The sequence below is a fragment of the Propithecus coquereli genome, unplaced genomic scaffold (assembly GCF_000956105.1).
Source record: "Propithecus coquereli isolate 6110/MARCELLA unplaced genomic scaffold, Pcoq_1.0 Scaffold58, whole genome shotgun sequence".
In the NCBI taxonomy this organism is placed as follows: domain Eukaryota; kingdom Metazoa; phylum Chordata; class Mammalia; order Primates; family Indriidae; genus Propithecus; species Propithecus coquereli.
In genome coordinates, this window is record NW_012151729.1 from 6489806 (window position 1) to 6509381 (window position 19576).

A 19576-nucleotide genomic window follows, 5' to 3' on the forward strand; every position below is an offset into this window, starting at 1 on the left:
TTAAATATTACTTAATTCTATTCCTCTGGTTTTTTAGTTCTAATACCTAAATTCAATGAGACACAGAAATTCAACCCAGAAGCACTTTAAGGACAGTCAGAAATTTGGGTCTCACGTGACAAAGTCTTAATAAATTATAAAAATCATGGTATATTCTCCACTTATGAATAGAAAAATATATGTTTATAAAAATAGTTTCTCGAATTCTAATGAAATTAAAACAACATATTTACTGAGCATATTTCTTCAGGCAAAATTATTTTCTAGTTCTAAGATACCCAAGAGGATATGAATAAAATTCTCAGTTTTAAAGCAAATGATTGAGTTTATCAAATCTAAATTAAGTGAGATATCCCTGTAAACTGTGTCAATTTACTCTTTTCCTAAAGAAAGCAAAGCTGCTTCTACTTTTTAGAAGATAAGCCAAGATTTTTATTTTTTTTACAATATAGCTAAATATAAGCTGATGCTATATAAATAAAATACTATTAAAATAAGGAGACATGAATCAAAATTGGGGAAAAAAAATCCCCAAATCCTACACTAGAATTTAAGTTTCAGGTAGTTATATTACTTCAATAACTTTAAAATGTAAATGTATACTACACACACAAATAATCACACACATATACTCACTAGCATGCAAGTATAATCACATCACTTTACACATGAAAATGATTTTTTTATATTTAACTTAAAAACACACATCTAAAATAAAATAAAATGTCATGAATATGAGAATGAAGTTGTTTACACTTATTACATAAATTAAGATATAAAGTGATCTGACCTTATTTGCTTTTGTGAACCAAAGAAGCTAATACTACAGGCAATTGGGAAAATTAAGTGTTGGCCAAATATGACAACTGCATTTATACTGCTCATTAAAAAGAAAAATATAAAAAAATCCACTCACTTGGGCAAAAGAATAAATAAAAGGATAAACAACAACATTCACTACCATGCCAACTTACAGACAAAACAAACTAAGATGGTTTTAAAAATTACCGGTCTTGGTGGTAGCGACTGTCTTTACATACGGGCAGCTGACTATTTGCATCATTGCTACACCTGTAAAATGGATAAGCAAGCATACGTTGGAAAGCTGCCATTGTATGTCGGCTACCACTGGGATTCAGGGAAATAATTTAAGACTACAATTTAGAATGCTATTTCTAATGAAAAAGACCAAGAATGGAGTAAAATTTCTTTTTGTTTGACATTTTGTGGGAAGTGGCACCAACTCCAATGATACTAATCTTAAACAATAGCATCAATTACCTTTTTATCAAACCAGCTCTGATAATATTTGAAGGAGTCTCAGGACTTTAAATTCAACAAAACAAAGCCCCTTCATTACATATACGTAACGAGTTCTCATGTGGGACATTTTCCCACAGGACATCAAACTCATGCTGCTGTTGCTTAGATACCAGTGAAAGGCAGATGCAGCATGACACTGACAAGACACTTCCTCTATGCTGCTGCTAAGTTGAAACTACAAGCAGGAGCTGAGGCATGGAGCACAACCATGCAGAAGTAGAAAAGGAATAAGGACGAAGAGCAGTGGTAGAGATAGGAAGAAAGTAAGGTATGAAATGGATTCAAATGTTCCACTGCAAATAATATTTTAAATAAAAGAAAAGGCAAAGATGAAGAGGAGGGAAGCATTCAATTAATGGCAAAATATCTATCTTTAGTGCCTGCTCTATGAAATCCCATGGGCTTGGAACACCGTGGAGGCAAGCTAAAACATTAAGAACGTACAGCCTCTTTAATATCATTAGTGACTATATGGGCTGATGTCTGCAGAAACCTCTATCATTGAAGCCGGCTAAAGAAGTAGCACCTGTATTAAAGAATGGAAATTACGTACATTTCTTAGAAGAATGAAGGCTCATCATGATGCATTACAATGGTGATTAAAAAAGGGAATGAAAGGAAAAGCTGGAAAACTAAGGCTGATTAATTGAGGAAACTCAAAATTAAAAGTGACCTTTAAATTTTTTTAAATGGAAAAGGCTGAAGTCCAAAGAAAAGTGTAGGGGAAATAATTTTTATTTTTTCAGCTGAAAAAACACAGTTTGGTACCCATAAAAATTAAAAATAATAAACTATTTTCCCTACTAAAGAACAGGAAAAGAAATTTCTCCTAACTCAGAGAATAAATATACAATGCAACTATGATCACACACACACACAAAAATACTGCCAATTTCTGAAAAATGCCTTTAATTTCTTAATTGCTATCTTATACGAAGAATATTAAAGCTAAACTTTCTATTAATACGAACTCTTAAAACTAAAATAAAAACACTAAATTGCCAGGCACGGTGGCTTACGTCCATAATTCTAGCATCTTAGGAAGCCAAGGCGGGAGGATGGCTTGAGGTCGGGAGTTCGAGACAAGCCTGAGCAAGAGTGAGACCTCCATCTCTACTAAAAATATTACTAGAAAAATAAGCTGGGTGTGGTGGCACACGCCTGTAGTCCCAGCTGCTCAGGAGGCTGAGGCAGGAGGATGGCTTGAGCCCAGGAGTTTGAGGTTGCAGTGAACTATGATGACGCCACTGTACTCTAGCCCAGGCAACAGAGCAAGATCCTGTCTCAAGAAAAAATTTTTAAAAAAAGAAAAATTTGGTTAGGGAAGTTACAGCATGTAGTAAGTTTAAATTAGTATAAATACTGCCACCTGCAGGATCACTGAACCTATGAAAGCTAGCACCAGAAATTCAATTCATAAGAATATATAAACTTTACACTCAGAGACTATTCTCCAAAACCATCCTCCAATAAATAACTTTAACTATACAATTTGAATAGAATAAAATCAAACCTATTCATATTTAAGTTTAACTGTTGTTGTTAATAAACAACTGGGCCAACACAGAACTCTTCTATTTGACTATCAAAATACAGACCATACTGAAAACTCATGTTTTTTCTCAGGCTAAAAAGATAAACTCCATATCTTATTCCTGTATTTTATCTAATTCTTCCACTCCTTCCTTTCATCTTATTTATGACTTCCTTAATCATCCTCATTAGAGCCAGACTATGCTATTTCAAATAGAATTTAAGGCTCCAAGACAAATTACATATAAATCCCTCCTGTTCACCTTATTGCTGAGTTGAAATAAAGAGGGAAAAACAGAGAGAGATCTTATTGTACATGTAACCGACGACGATTTGGAAAGGCAAAAAACAAGTCATCTTTGTCCTTGTTTTTCACTAAACATCTTGTAGGATTGAATTAAAAGGGAAGATAAAAAAAATGAAAGAATATTAATACCAAAAGTGCCTTAATATATAAACACATATTAATATCACTTTCTATAAGACACTAGGTTCCCTCTCCAAAGAATTTTGGTATTTGAATAAAATATTAACAGACCATCCAATTCAAGTTCTCTTCCAATTAACCTACGAAATGTCACTAATGGTTGCCATTTATTGAATGCCTTTTACTGCCAAACTTCACAGGTACCACCTTCATCTGGTGACCCAAATGGTCATCACCACCTGTCCTAAATTTTTTAAGGATGGGGCAAGGGTCAGGGGAGACCATGACATCAAAATGCAGCTATAGCTGGAAGGATTTTATTGTGACAAAGTTCCACTTGTACAGAAATGAATTTTGCTACTCCGTTACTTTTCACCCATTGGTCCTAGTAAGAACCACTAAAGAAAAGCAAAAGTCCTTAAAATGACAGCCTTTGAAAATATTTTGACAACATTTTCATGCTACCTACCTCTCAATCTTCTCTCTACAGAATTAACAACCCCAGCTCCGTCAGATCACTCAGAATACAGGATCTGGTCTTAAAACTGTCTTTAACTCCAAAAGCAGACCAAGATTGCAAAAAAGAGGTTGCGACAAACGTCAAGCTATTCCACATTTATCATTTAGTTTTCTATAAAAATTACATCCAGAGGAAAATATCCAGCTGCTTGTCTTAAATTTAATTTAGAAAAAGGATAATCCCTAATATTAAAGAAAACATTTTGAGTTTTCTTATTTTTAAATTGAGTTTCTTAAATACCATATATTAGGCATTTAATTATCTAACACTACATCAACAATGTGTAAAAAGGTTTTTCTATCAAATCAAAAATCAAACAACAAAAAACTAATTCTTGAAATTTTTGTGTTTTTTTTGCCAAGGTGTATCTGAAAGTATCCTTTACAAAGCAGTCACAAGTAGAAAGACAACTAGAGCAATAATAATAATTAAGATGTATGCAAATAAGAAATAGCTGTATCACAACAATATTCTCGCACAGAAACTAATATAGTGAAGTGGCAATAATAAATAGTGGGCAGAATGTGAAATTTAGAGACAAAAGGCCTGGGTTCTATTCATCTTTGCCACAAACTAGCTCTGTGAATTTGACCTCTCTAAGGTATCAGTATTTTCAACTATAATACAAGAGAATGAACTATAGATCAAGGATTAAATGTTTCTGACAACAGCAAATGCATTCAAATTTAGAATGCCCAACACTATCACTGTTTAATCCCTATGGTAAGAATTCTACTCCACAATCTTCTAAGTCCTTCTCTAATCTTAATGATTTATCTTAAGACAATAAAACACATGAATTCACCATAATAATTAAACTTTTAAATGATGCATGTTATGTTGTACACTGCAACTGTTACAAGAGAATGTTTCTATTTTACATGAATTTTTTTTAATAGTTAAAAGTAACTCACATTTTCTTCCCAGTGTTAATACAGTTATTAAGAGCCTGGTATCTGGATCTGGAGGATACAGGCTCAAATCCTAACATCATCACTTACTAGCTATGTGACCTTGGGCAAGTAATTTAACCTGTCTGTGTACCTACCTCATAAAATGGTTGTGAAAATTAAAGGAGTTATGCATGTAAAGTGCTCAGAACAGTGTACTAGATATAATTCATTCAACTTGTGTTAGCTATTATGACTTGTGATTTCTCAACTTCATAGACTCAATCCCTTAAAATATTGCATTTAGAACATATTTACATGAAAAGATGATCATTTTTAATTGAGGCCATTATCCAAAATAAGTGTAGCTTTAAATGTGGCTCTAATTTTAAGACATGTAAACAACAACAAAAAAAAGACATTTACCAAAACTTAAGAGAAAATATTGCAGTTAGCCATGAATCTTTCAAAAACGTTTCAAACAGGTGAGATTCAAGGCAAATTTCAAACTCAACAGACACATGAGAACAAACTAACTGACAAAATGGAAACACAGCTGGAAAGACCATTATAATCTGTTGGTTTACCTGGAAGTGGAATTGGCATGCCAGGAAGGGGAACACGAAACGGAGGTACCATTACTGGTGGAAAAGCAGGTATTGCAGCTGCTGGCTGAGGTACTGAATGAGGAACAGCAGGAGGTAACGTCTGGGGGTGCGGCTGGGGAACAGTTTGCACAGGTGTGGCTGTAGGAGCAGGAGCTGAAACACTAACTGTAGGCGTGGCAACTGAAACAGCAGAACTTGGGGTCTGATCTTGTGTTGTGGGTGCTGATAAGAGATAAAACAAAAAACATGTATCACTCCTTCATAAACCACTTTACCACATCCATTCATCATTCACTCATTCAGTAATTTAAGTATTTAAGGGCCCATTCCATGCACTGTAAGAAAATTGTCAAAAGGTCTTATCTTCAAGAAGCATGAAAGTAGTCAGTTAAATGAAACATAAAAAACAACTAACATACAAAATGAAATGAGATAAATGCATAGAAGTATAAATCAAAACCCAAAGAGTATTCATAACTGTGAGAGGGAACAGAAAATGTTATACTGAGATGATTAAAAGATTAAGATTCAACAAGGAAAATGGGGGAGTGGAAGGAGAAAATAAGCAAGTACTGGGAAAAGTATGAGTAAAGGCAGAAGAGTAGAGAACAAAAAGAACTGCCTAGAAATTGAAGGTAAGCAGTTAACTAGTGAAACAGCAGGCATACCCACAAAACCAGTGAGTTATGGCTAGAAAGGTAGGCCAGAGGCAGAAAACAAGAAGCCTTCAACAAAAGGCTAAGGAGTCTGTATTTACTGAGTAGGGAAAAAGCAGAACTTATGTACATGTGGAGAAAATGATCTAGAACACACACCGAAATATATTAACGGTAGTTACCTCTATGTATGCCTTTTACTTTTTACTATATATATGCTTCATTAGAGTAGGAATTTTTTATAAGAATGCATTCATATGTTACTTGTATGATTTCATGAAGGTAAAAGGAGCATGGGGGAGGAAAACTAAAGGTTTCTGTATGGAAGAGTAATAATCAGTGTTCATTTGATGAATTAACCTGGCAGATGTATAGGAAGAAAAGGAAGAACAGAGGTGAGAAAATCAATCACAACATTACTAGAATTGTCCAAGCAAGGAAGAACAGAGAGAAAAAGATGCAAATAACTAATGACTGACTGGACATGAACGAATGGAATCAAAAACAACTCAGGTTTCCACTGTGAGAGATCAGGAAAATGTGAAATTCAGGATAACTTGGGTTCTGCTAATACACTATTTTTAAATATAAAAAATATTTCATCCCTAGTAATTACATTTAAAATCAAACTGCCTAAAAAATAAATAAAATCCATATTTTGTACTTTTAAAAAAGTTTCAGTTCTCACATATTACAAAATATCTTTGTTGTTTATTCATAACACACCTAGTTGCAAAATAAAATTCATTTTGGAAATTCATTGGTAACAAATACCTCATCGTTTTTCTTGACGTAAAGAAAAAAGTATCAAACTCTACCTATATTGGACTAAGAATGAATTTATCAAATTAAATGAAATAAAAACAATGCTTTCCCAATCTTTATGCCAATGTTATTCTAAGCAAAAACACACTGTTTAATACAAACCACCCAACAATCCATCTGACAACAAAATGTGTCAGTATCTTTTTCCAGCTTCTAATAATGAAAAACTCACTTAGGCTGGGAAGATGTGAGCAATTTCATACTTGTTAATGAGGGACTCACCTTGGCTAAATAGACAGCAGGGCCAAACAAGTATCTTCAGCGGCCCAGGAATGAATTGTTGGTCTAGCATAGACCTAGCCTTAGGGTACAGTATCATATTAATATAATTTTATAACAGTGTGAAAAATACAAATTACATGCAACATTTGCCCAGTCCCATACATATATCATTTAGCATTTGTAATCTACTGTAATGGCTAAAAACATTCTAGTTATTCTTCCCAACTTTCCTGAGAAGTAGGATTTCACCATCATTTTTCACAAACTTGCACAAAATGAGTTTATGTTCAACTGGGATTAAAATACAAATAAATCTCATATTTCCTTTTAGTCCCATTTGCCCATAGTTCCATTCTGCAGTCCATGGAATTAAGTTTTTTAAAAAGATTATAATAGTATGCAGATAATTACTAAAATTATGATCCAAAGTAATTATAGTCAGGAAAATCAAATAAGTTATAAGGGTCTCAAATTTCAAGTGGAAAGGAACACTAATGGAGATGGCAAAAAGTATTCATTCGATTCATTCCTCTTACTTTCCAGCACAGGAGTTTCTGAATTTGATTAGTGGCCATGAGTCATGATAGGAAGGAATAAAAGGAATAAAAGAATTAAATGGGAAACTGGGAGAATAGTATCTAAGACTTTATCGGGTAAATTCCTGCTAACTCCATTTGTTAAAATAACTAGTGATGTACTAGGCCTCAAAATATACTACTAACCCAGCTTCAGATCTTAACTACAAAAGTATTAAGACTATAGTATGACAACACTGTGATACTGAACCAACAGAAACAGACATCAGAATATCAGACATCAAAACTGATGTTTAAAAGCAGTAAAAAGAACATGATTTTGCATTTTGTTTTCGGAATAAAGGCCTCCCAATCACTAAAGGACAGTGCAAACAATTACAAATGGGATTTATTAATACAATAATTGATAATCACAAGATATAGCTATAAGCTTACTCACAGACCACTCAGGTAACAGAAATGGAATATATATAGGATGGTGAAAATACCTGCTAACCACCTTCCTTAAATGAAATAAAGTGCTACTATTTCTCCTTTCTAAGGCAGAAAAGAAAATTTAAGCAACACAGAACCTCTACAAAGAACTACATTGCTTTAATTAATCCCCTTCTCCCATCGCTGCTGCAAGTACCCATAAAAAGTGGCAGTTTTCTGCCTTGTCACACAGGTCTTTGAAGCACTAAGCCTATAAAAATGTAAAGACCCTCAACAAGCTAGCTAGTACAACTGTTATATTTCTATATTTCTAAATTCACCTCAGCTAAAAAAGAAAACAGATTTGTAAAGCACTATTTACATTTTCATGTTAAGTACATTTCCGCCTCCACCCCAAGATATCTAAAAAATATTAAGTAGGGTCTTTAAAAACTGTCTCCATATTACATGTACCTTAATTCTTCAGTTATTTCTTGTATCAATAAAATAAATTCAAATTTGAATCCACTGTGATTAAACGATTTTCATATACATGTTTTTTACACACTAATAATTCCCAAGTCCCTGAAGCTACCAGGAAAAAGTAAAAAATCTTTTTTTTCCTTATTCTTATCTATTATCCAGGTAGTAAAATAATACAAATTATAATTCACCCTGTCGGGATAGTTATGTATCTTCAGAACAGTACCATAACAAATAATGAAATCAAAATCTTTATTTAAATACTTTTGGGCTCAGTTTCAGCCTGCAGAGTAAATAGTAACATCCATATACCAAAAAAAAAAAAAAAAAAAAAAAAAAAAAAAAAACCAAAGAAAGCAAAATAAGTAATATAGATATTAATGACAATCTTTTAAGCAAATTAATAGATTCATCCCTATCTTCATCCCTGAAATTGGCCATTAATCAACTTTCATTTTTAGAAACGATCTATGCCTTGGACCTCTGTGACATTATACCTAAAAATTCTCTTGCCTTTCTGACTGCTTCTATTATAACTCAATTCATGTGCCTGCATCCCATTCTAGGACCTACCTACCCTGAAAGAGATTACTGAAAAGTTCCTAATAAATAAAAGTTCCTGATTTCAACACTACCCATCCCCCTCAAAAGAATCCCCCAAAAAACTTCCAAAATACTGCATTTATGCAGGCCCCCTAGTGCCTGTCTCATCCATCTGCCCAGTTCTTAAGACCCTTCAAAACCCAGTCTCACTCTTAATCTATTAACCAATATAAACCCTCTCACCTAAGAACAGTTTCTTAGCAATCCGATAAACTGTAATTATCCTCATTTCCTGACCTTTGTTCATGCTGTTTCTCCTATCTGAAAATCTTTTCCTTACTTCTGAACCTACTCAAATCCTACACTCATTATCCTTCATGATAAACCTCAAAACCCACGTGGTCTACCCACTCATCTCTCCACTTCTCCAATTCTTATATCTTTCATTTTCACTGTATACTTCTGCACACCATTCTCTAATTGTTTCTCATGTGTTACTCTTGCCTCCTCAATTAGAAAAACTGGAACCCTGTAAGGTAGGGACCAAGACTTATACTTATTTTGCAAACCCCACAGCACTCAGCATTACTGTTGACCAAGCTGAACAGCTAACTCTGCACCTCCCAGTTTAGCTTCATGAGCTGCAACTGGGCAAATAATTTCTTCTACTAACGTAAATTTCTATTTCTCTCTAACTCAAAAGTTTTGATGTCAAAAATGCATTTTCAATAACATCAAAGATAACACCAGAAATACTAGGATCATTTTGAAACGCAGTCCCTACTTCTTCATTTCTCTAGCCCCTAAATGAAAACACATGCTGGCTGATACTCACTTGATACTGTCTGCGCAACCGAAGTGGCAGTTGTCGTGGTGGAAGTGGTAGAGGAAGGGGTGGATGATGATGTTGAAGTGGACACTGCAGATGCTGGGCTACTGGTCGTAGGGGTGGAAGCTCCGACTGCTTGTGCTTGCACTTGCGCTTGCGCCTGGGCCTGGGCCTGAGCCTGAGCTTGCGCCTGAGCCTGGGCCTGGGCCTGAGCCTGAGCCTGAGCCTGGGCTTGAGCCTGAGCCTGGGCTTGGGCCTGGGCCTGGGCCTGCGCTTGGGCCTGAGCCTGCGCCTGAGCTTGAGCCTGAACCTGTGCCTGGGCTGCAAGCATAGGTGTCAGTTCTGATTGCTGAATAACCTTAACTCCATCTGGCTTGGTCCATGCAGATTCACGTGTCCGAGCATTATAATAATAAACCTGCAGAGGAAGCAAAATCATAGGTATCATAAATCTGTGAACTATTATTAAAAACAATAATGCAACAATGTTTTATCTTAAAAGCTATTTAAAAATAACTTTAAAGAGAAAAAGCATATCAAAACAGGGCTGTAGGTAATTCCATCCCATCCCCCACTTTTCTATAATGAACACATCTTATTTTCAACACACATAAAAAAAGGAAAACCGATGTTATATTTTGTGCAGAAAGTTAACACAGCAGGCCTGAGACTGCTGTCCCTAGAAAGCCCTGCTTACAAAGCTGGCCCGTGGCTGGAGTCTGGGAACTTGGATTTCAGGAGGGTTACCAGCATTCCCTCACGGATAAGAATGGCTCACTGTGTCTAAATCGTTTATGCAAACAATGCAGTTCATGCTGAACATGTGTTTTCCTTCTGGGAGTCTGGTATTTTAGTATGTGCTAGTCAGATGGTCCCTATGTAACCAGAAGCTTCCAGAACCACAGGTAAATGTATGTTAGCATTCCAACCGCCCTTATATCTGCTGCACAAAAGTCCAATCCAGTCAACTTTTCCTGGAGTCCTTACCCCATCCTCTGCTTACCCGAGGCTCATTCTTAATTGACAAGGATACCATCATTCATCTCAACCTACCAGTACTCTCAACTTTTACTCCTCTTTCGCTAAAGATAACTGCAGTATATTTCATAATTTACCTTCCCATCTGGAGTTTTATTTTCAACCCATATTTCCTCAGTCGGAGGCAGTGCTGGAGTACCAGGTGCAGTCACAGGAGGCATTCCTGGTGGAAACATCATACCCGGAGGAGGAGGCATGGTTCCCATGGGTGGAGGCATGAAAGGTGGTCTCTGTTAATTCACAAGAACAATAATGGTCATTTGTAATTACCTTTTTTACTTCAAATTATTACTGAATTCTATCCAAAAGTAAAGCACTGTAAGAGAAACTAGTTTTATAGTCTATTCAAATACATTCACCCGTTGTGTAAGCAAAGTTTTCTGTAACAAAAATGATTACCAAACAGACTAGAAAGAAACACATCAAAATACTAACAGTAGTCAACTCTGGGGTACAGCACTGTGGGTGAATTTTGCTTTCTTCTTTATACATGATTTGCATTTTTCATACACTGGGCACTGTATTACTTTTTTTTTTTGAGGTATCAAGATCACATTTTATAAGAGGAATCAGCGTTTGCAAATCGTTCCCATAATTGGTGTTTCCTCCACTCTGTGGCCTACCACGTTTCATCTTCTTCATAGTAAAGAAAGTCGCTTCCTGGCAGGTTAGGGGTCTTGGTGAATTTCACAGCCCACAGAGAACCTGGGTCCCCCACAGTAACAGGCATGCCAGTGGATCACTCTTTTTCTTTTTTAAATGATTTTTACATCTGTTTTAACACCAGGCCCACCAATGCCTCCCCACATTCACCTACAATAGGTACCAACCATAAGAGAAACATTATTTTACCAAATAACACAGAAATAACCAAAAAAGAAAAATCAGATAAACCTAAGCCTTTATTCTCTTTTCCTACCAAAAAAAAATTATTAGCTAGGAATATATTCACCATCTCCTATTTTCTATATAATAATAATATAATTCATCAAAGACATGATCATCAATAAGCTTAAAAGATACAATAAAATAATTATCCATTCTATTTTTTAGTGGAAAATTAGCATTCAACTTAGGATATACCTCAATTTTTGTTTTAAATTTTCCAGAGCCATTACTTATCTAGTCCTAATTCTGATAATTCCTTCACTGTCATTCTCCAATGACTGCTGATACAATGCAACACCCCAAACCAAACAATTTAACTGTAATTACTGTATCCTACTTACTAAAGCTAAAAAGTGGTCTGACTTTTTCTAAATATATATACCCAATCTCTTTAGTACAAGGATCCTTTTACTGTGCATAATAACCAGTTTCAAAATTAAAAATGAATATTGGTATGACATTTTAAAAACAGATTTTGAACAAGGACTAAAAAGATTTCTTCTATAATCTGGAAGTAACATTAAAATTCAATTATCTAAAGCACCTTAATCTGGATAATGGAATTGAAACTAGCTAATAATGTGAAGCTATATTGTCCATCATTTTTTTTGTATTTTTAGTATAATTCATTCTTGATTATCTAAGCTAACAGAAGGCAGATGATACCACTATATATTTGATTTTAGAATTGTACAGGCTTGTCTAAGAAAACATAGATACATATCAAACAAAAAGAATACAATCCCAAAAGTAGATATTTGAGAGTTGATTCCTTCAAGACCTCACTTCAGACAATAAATAAGTCTAAATACACTTGAGAAGGATATATGCCTCAGGTTAAAATACCACCAATGTTTCTATTTAAAGAAATCACATAATTAATCTTTTTCTAAAATAAAATAATAAGATAACCCCAATTTTTTTCCAAAGGAGATAAAAAAATTCAAATTTGTGCTTACAAAAGGTGTTTTGTTGTCACTTTCCACATTCTATCCTAGGTACCATTTCTGGGGAGAAAAATTACTCGGGAATATACATACAAATATTTTTCTACTTGCTGGCAACATCTATCATTGAAAATAAATTTTCTCCACTCAATCCCTTAAGATTTCGAACTTCACGTCCCATAAAGAAGATGCATTACTAAAGAAAATTCACAGAGAGAAAGGTAGGCAAGAACTATCCTACTGAATCCTAGTTTTATATGTATACTTTTCTATCACCATCTAAATTCCTGTTCTGAATTTCTATACTAATCACCACTACCACTACTTTAGGAGTAACATGTTAATATATGGATGTTTTCGTTAGCTCAACAATTTTCCTATAAATTGAAACTATGTAAGATACAAGTTTTTAAGGCAAAACCCATATACAATATTGACAGTGATGCCAACAAAGAAATGGTAACCTCTACATTCTTTACCTGGAGGTGTGGAGGGCCCATAGGTGGAGGTATCCCTCCTGGAGGAGGCATCGGCGGCATATTAGGATCAAAAGGGGGACGTCCAAAGGGGGGCCGAGGTGGTGGTGGAGGGCCTCGCATCATACCAAAAGGTGGAGGAGGTCGCATGAGTGGTGGCGGGCCCCGCATTACTGCATTTGGTGGGGGAGCTGGGCCTCGGAACCTCAAGGCCTGCTGTTGAGCCATCCTGTGTGGGAAAGCAATAAATTTTTTTCTTGAAATTACAAAAATGTGGCTACTGATCTCCAATGACATAAAATTTAAAAGCCCTTAAGTGCAGGTGTATTTGAAAAGTTATCCTGCAACCATCATGGTAAAAACTGGATCAACAAGAATGATAAATGGATGCCCAATCTCAGTGGAAATGTGGATGAGGATAGTTGGATGGTCTTAAAATGTTTACTTATAGTTGCAAGAAAGGATTAAAAAAACACTATGTAATAGGGAAACTGGGCAATATCTTGACCAAATGATCAAAATTAGTATCTTCTAAGAATGACAGATAGATCACGTGTGACTGAGAGAGGCACAACACCACCTATTCTAGCCAAGAATATATAATGTCAATCTAATAGCAAGGAAAATGAGGAATGTTCTATTAAAGGAGGGTATATTTTCCATTAATGTCAATGTTATACATAAAAAACAAAGGAAGACTGTGGAAACGTTCCAGATTAAAGAAGGCTGAAGAGACATGACAACACAATACTAACCCTAGACTGGATTCTAGTACTAAAGGGATGAAATGCTATAAAGGAATGTATCGGATCAATTGACAACGCTGGAATATGCTGTCAGATTAAAGTACTATTAACTGGGCTGTATTAAGTAAAAGAATGTCTATTCTTAGAAAATACACATTAAGGTATGTAGGGGTAAAAGGCCATAGGTGTATGTATCTTACCCTCAAATGGTTCAGAGTAACAAAAAGCATGCATGCATGCAAATAATAAAATAAAAAAGGAAAAATATTAACGCTAAGTGTTCTGTCTTTATTTTTACAACTTTCTGTAAGTTTGAAATTATTTCGAAATACAAGGTTTTTAAGGGGCGGGGGAGGAATAGCTTAAGAGAACATTAATATTCTCTGTCTAAAGGGAAAGACTTTCCCTGCACTGCACCCTGCCCCACCACCCCTCCCTCTCTAACTGAATACCCTAGTGTATTTTCTCCATGGCATGTATAAATAGTATCACACAAAATGGTATTATCTATCTCTTCCCCCAAGTGCCTTTTTAAGAAAATTATTAACCCTTAAAAGTGCTTACTATGTGCCAGGCAGTGCTCTAAGCTCTTTTCAAATATTAAGTCATTTAATCATCATAACAACCCTATGAGACAGACACTATAATTAACTTCATTTTACAGATGAGGAACTAGCTCACAGAAGTTAAGTAACTTGCCCAAGGCCACAAAGCTAGTTCGGTAGTACAGCCAGGATTCAAAAGCAGGCAAATGGCTCTTAATTATCATGGTCCCATGTAAGCCCCTTCAGAGTAGGGATTCTGTTCACTCTTGTATCCCCAGCACATAGTTGGTCTGTACATAATACGACTCAATAAATACACTGCATGAACCAAATGAATACCTAAGTGATACTAATCCTAAACTACAAGTAGGGCATTGTAGAATCTTATAAAAATTATTTTTACTACAATTTCGTCAATTTATTGAGTACCCATCATGGTATTCCTGTTAGCTGCTATAAATCTCTACTCTATACATGAAATCTACATTCCTGTCCTCAAGAGAGAATTAACAATTACATTCTTTACGTATACTTGAAAATCATCATTCTTATGGTCTCTCCTCACCAGACTCTTTCAACTTTCCTACATTTTTCAACCCTCTGCTTACAATTACCCTTTGAACTTCTCTAAATTTTCCATATCATAATTCGATTCTGACCCAAAAAACCCTAATAGAGAACCAATTTGCCTTCTAGGAGAAACACAAAATTGTAAACAAGTCCAGAACTACTAAAGCAAGTACATTTATCCAAATTTGCAAAAGATCCTACAATCCAAAGACTGGAAAACATGAGTTAAAAACGGTCATCGCAAAAAGGAATATGGATTGCATCAAAATAATCAGAAGGTCTTTTTCAAATTATATGCACCCCCAAAAGACAGAGGGCCACTGTTACTGAGGAATGTCTTAACTTTTAGGGCAGAAAAAAGTAAACCACCAAGGAAAATAGTCTGCTTTAGCCTTGAGTTAATAATGTACTGTAATCTTAGATTTCCTTTCCGCCTGCCTCTTCTTTTTCAAAAAATCTACAGTATTTCTTTCTTCGCAATTTCATACTGCCTGGTCATAGCTTAAAGCTAAGCGTTTAGGATCTAGAATCACGAAAAACTCCTATCAGGGCTCTGCTTTTTGTTGTAGGCTAGTTACATAATTTCTGAGTCTGAGTTTCCTCAGATGTAAATGAGTCAGGAATAGAAATAAAAGCTACCTCTTATCTCTATTCAATTCAATAATCCCTGTGAAACATTTAGGACAGTGCCTGGTACACAGTAAACTTACTTTAACTGTTACTACTTCATGCCCCCACAAAACCCAGCAATGTTTACCTATAAAGGGCACTTCGTTAATTTGACTAGATGGCTTTCAAAAGTCTACCCCTAAAATGGTGTCAAAATTCACATAATTTCCTGCTTCAACAGCCTAAAATTGCCATTTTCTGATGTCAGTTATATGTAGAACGTGTGCTGAGCTCTCTATATACATTGCTTCACCATAACAACCTCACCAGAACCTGCAGTGAGGATTAAATGAGCTAATAAAGTATTTCAAACAGCATCCAGCACACAAGTGCTATATAAGTATTAGCTATTATTACCGTTCCTATAACATCAGTACAGTAATAGTACTGATAAGTGTTAAATAGTATTAACACTAGTAATAGTGTTAGCTATTGTTACTATAATTGCTATTACCAGGCCCTATATAATCTGGCCCTTGTTAACCTTCCCACAAATTCTAGTCTCTCTGATCAAATACTTCAAGTTCATTACTTTGAAGCCTCTGTATTTGTTCCCTTTGTCTGGCATGTTCTTTTCTTCCCCAGATCTTTACATGACTGGCTCCTTCTCATTATTCAGCCTCAGCTCAAACGTCATCTCACACTGCTTCCCTACCTCTAGCCTCTCCCAGATCCTCTTTGATTCATTATCCAATTTGAGTTTTCAATTATGATAAATGCTATGAAGAAATCTCTCTCATTTGTTTACTTTTGTATTAGCTTTACCCATTAGTATACAGTTCCCTTTGGTACACTGCTACAACACATTGTTTTAACAACAATGAAGTTCCTATATCCAGGCACAGTTACATGGACATAACTTGTACTCTTTTAATCCTCACAACCCAATGAGGTAAATTTGGCACCATTTTTACAGGGGAAAATACTGCACAGAAAAATAACTTGCTTAAGGCAGCCAGTCAGTGGTAACACCAGAGTATTCTTACTGTCATTTTATAGGTGAGAAAATTTAGATTGAGAATACCTTGTCATTAGTATTAATAGGTAAACAAAGGCCCTATATAAAGGATCTATACAAATATGACTTTAAAACTTACTTTAATGGCCTCAACAATAAAGGGATGAATGGCATTTGTAATCTCTGAATTTTCCATCTATTGTAGATGATTTGCATTCCTACCACTTACAATCTTTTCGGAAAACGAAAGCCTATAAGCATGAACAGAAACAATAAAAATATTTCATAAGAACACCATGGAAACAGAAACATAATCTATTTTTCTAGAAGTACTCTAGCCAGGTATATAATCTTCCCAATGGTGAAGACGTTATTGCTAATACTTAAATTGGAGGTGCAAGAATGAAAAGATGCTGATATATAAGATGCTGAGACAACTTTTATAAACTAATTGAGGAAACCTAGGGTTTTAGCCCAGACTCTACCAACTACTCATTGACCTTGCATAAGTCATTTCACACTTGTAGACTGATTTCATCATTCGGTTTACTTTAGACTTCAGATCGATGTTAATTAGGCTGGAAGCTCCTTGAGGACAAAGGACTTTTTTGGTCTGGTCCAGGGCTCTACTGCCAGCGCCTAGGTCTGTAACTGTCACATAGCACACAGTAAATGTCAGCCCAACAAGTGAACCATCTCTAAATCTCCTATCTTCATTTATTTACCACGTATCTACTGAAAACCTCATTTGCCAGGCACTATGATAGACACACCATCAAATACACTCAAGATGCAAATACAAAAACTAAGCCCCAACTTCTGCAATCAAATTGGTCACATAAATAGCTGATTTCTCATAAATCACGAGAAATACTAAAATAAGGGTCTATATAATATATTCTGCAAGCAACTTTCAACCCAAGAGGCAAAGGTAAAAAATATTTACAAGAGAGCAAATTAATTTGCAAATTAAGCCCTATTCAAATCAGTTTTACAACAATGTCTAGACTATTAATAAAATCTAAAAGATGTATTGTTGTAAAACTGAAGAAAGATATTCTCTAAAACACAAAATAATGTTCCCTAATAAATCCATCTGACACTAGCTAAGTAACCTCTAAGATTAGAATCAAGAATAAACTTTCCATCACTAAAACCGAAAGACCCTGACAACTAATATGCACATGCAGGGTTTAAAGGATTTGAAATACATCTGACATAAGGCAAAATTTTATTCCTCCCCAAGTAGGGATTTTTGTGTGACAATTCAGAATCTGAAAGACATTATTTTTTTCTAAAATCTTAAATAATAATTCCCATATATAATTTCATCTTAAGCTCTAAACAATATTACAGAGTCCTCATAATCTACACTGCTCTTTTTCATTTTCAAATGTTGACAATAGCACAATTCAGAATGGGAGCTGATCATCTGAAATGACATTTCTCCTATTCAGAAAAAAAAATGTACCAAACATACATAAAGAATAGTATCTCCTTTTTCCTAAAAAAACCACTGACCAAAAGCCATATATGTCTTTCCCAGTCGCTCTTAATTTTATCAAATTTTAATCATAAATTCCATAGGCATTGAGGTTCCAGAGGAAAAAAGGTCACTGCAACTCTTTAGGCCAATGGCGTGGGTAGCAGACAAACAGAACACCCATCAAGATCTCAGGCTCCGGAGCCTGACTGCCTGGGTTCAAGCCACTTCCTGGAGCCACAATTCTACTTATGCAATCTTGTTCTACTGACTCAACCTCTACGAGGCTCAGTTTCCTCACCTGTAAGATGGGCGAGTAACTTAACGGAAGATGCCTCTGGTGTGTGGCCTGCAAAACGAGAAGAGCCTACTACTCTAAAGGGTGGCTGTGAGGACTAAAGGCGACAACCCTAAGTAAAAAGGTCTTACGCTGGCACATAGTAAGCACCTAACAAACGGTTGCTGCTATTGTTATTGTTCGCAACTGCAGAATAATAAGCAATAAAGAGATGAGAGAAAGGAAGAAAAGCCATACGAAGTTAAGAAAGGCAAGTGATGGGGGGCACGAGATAAAAGGGCAAACGGGGGGACTCCAAATAGCCGCGGAGAGCGTGGAGAAGACTGAGCCAAAAGTGACGAGGGATCCCGGGGAGTTAACTGCAGAGTGGAGGGGCGTCGATGAGGAAAACGGGGCCCGCGGCGGAGCGTAGCCAGGAGAAAGGCTGAGGTCGGCCCAGGCGGAGGCGGCACGCGGCTGAGGCGGGGCCCCAAGGCGGGCGGGAGCGCCGGGCCAGCCCGGCGGGCCGCGAGGGGCGGCGGAGACCCGCGAAACCGCAGGGAGCGCCCCGAGAACGCGCTGGAGGCCGCGGCCCAGCCCCGGCCCGACTCTGTCTCATTCAAGCCACCTTCCCCTTCCCCCTTCTCAAACCCCATGCGGTCCTGACCCAGCGCCACCGCAGCTCCGCTGCCCACCGTCCGCCCCGTATCTTCGCACAGCAGGCCTAGCCCCTGGGACTCTAGCTAGCCGAGATGTAAGGGAGGGCAGCACTCCTTACCTGAGCTCCCCCGGATTGAATCGCTCGCCGTCCCCCCCGTCCCCGCCACGCTCCGCCATTACAGAGGGCCGCGTTCCTCCACCCGCCGACCCGGCGTCCTCTATTGGCCGGAAAGTTCGTCAATCCCGTGCAAGAGAGGCGGAGATAGCGGAGATCTACGAAGTGATTGGTGAAGCTTTCCATCAATCCGCGAATTGAGGGCGGTATCTGCCTTACTATTGGGCACAGGGCCCGCCGACTTTGAAAGCGGTATGGAGACAGCCAGTTGATTGGTCGCTTGCAGGCTTTATGGGAAATGAGACTTTGGCAACGAGGAACTGCCGGCGCCCTCTCGCGGTAAGGATAACTCAGTCCTCCCACGTTCGGCCCAGCCTGCGGTGGCCACGTGTCCG

At 36.7% G+C, this 19576-nt stretch overlaps 1 protein-coding gene across 1 annotated transcript in view; it reads right to left on the reverse strand.

Annotated features, from left to right (window-relative positions):
• Positions 1-19277, reverse strand: part of TCERG1 (transcription elongation regulator 1) — an 83107-nt gene extending 63830 nt beyond the window's left edge. Inside the window, exons 1-6 of the mRNA XM_012658242.1 lie at positions 19185-19277; positions 13162-13387; positions 10925-11077; positions 9816-10227; positions 5281-5523; positions 1009-1071 (exon numbers count right to left, since the gene is read on the reverse strand). Coding sequence (XP_012513696.1) covers positions 1009-1071; positions 5281-5523; positions 9816-10227; positions 10925-11077; positions 13162-13387; positions 19185-19243 — 1156 coding nt within the window. The 5' untranslated portion in view covers positions 19244-19277. The remainder of the gene's footprint in view (positions 1-1008; positions 1072-5280; positions 5524-9815; positions 10228-10924; positions 11078-13161; positions 13388-19184) is intronic.
• Between the last annotated feature and the right edge of the window lie 299 nt (positions 19278-19576).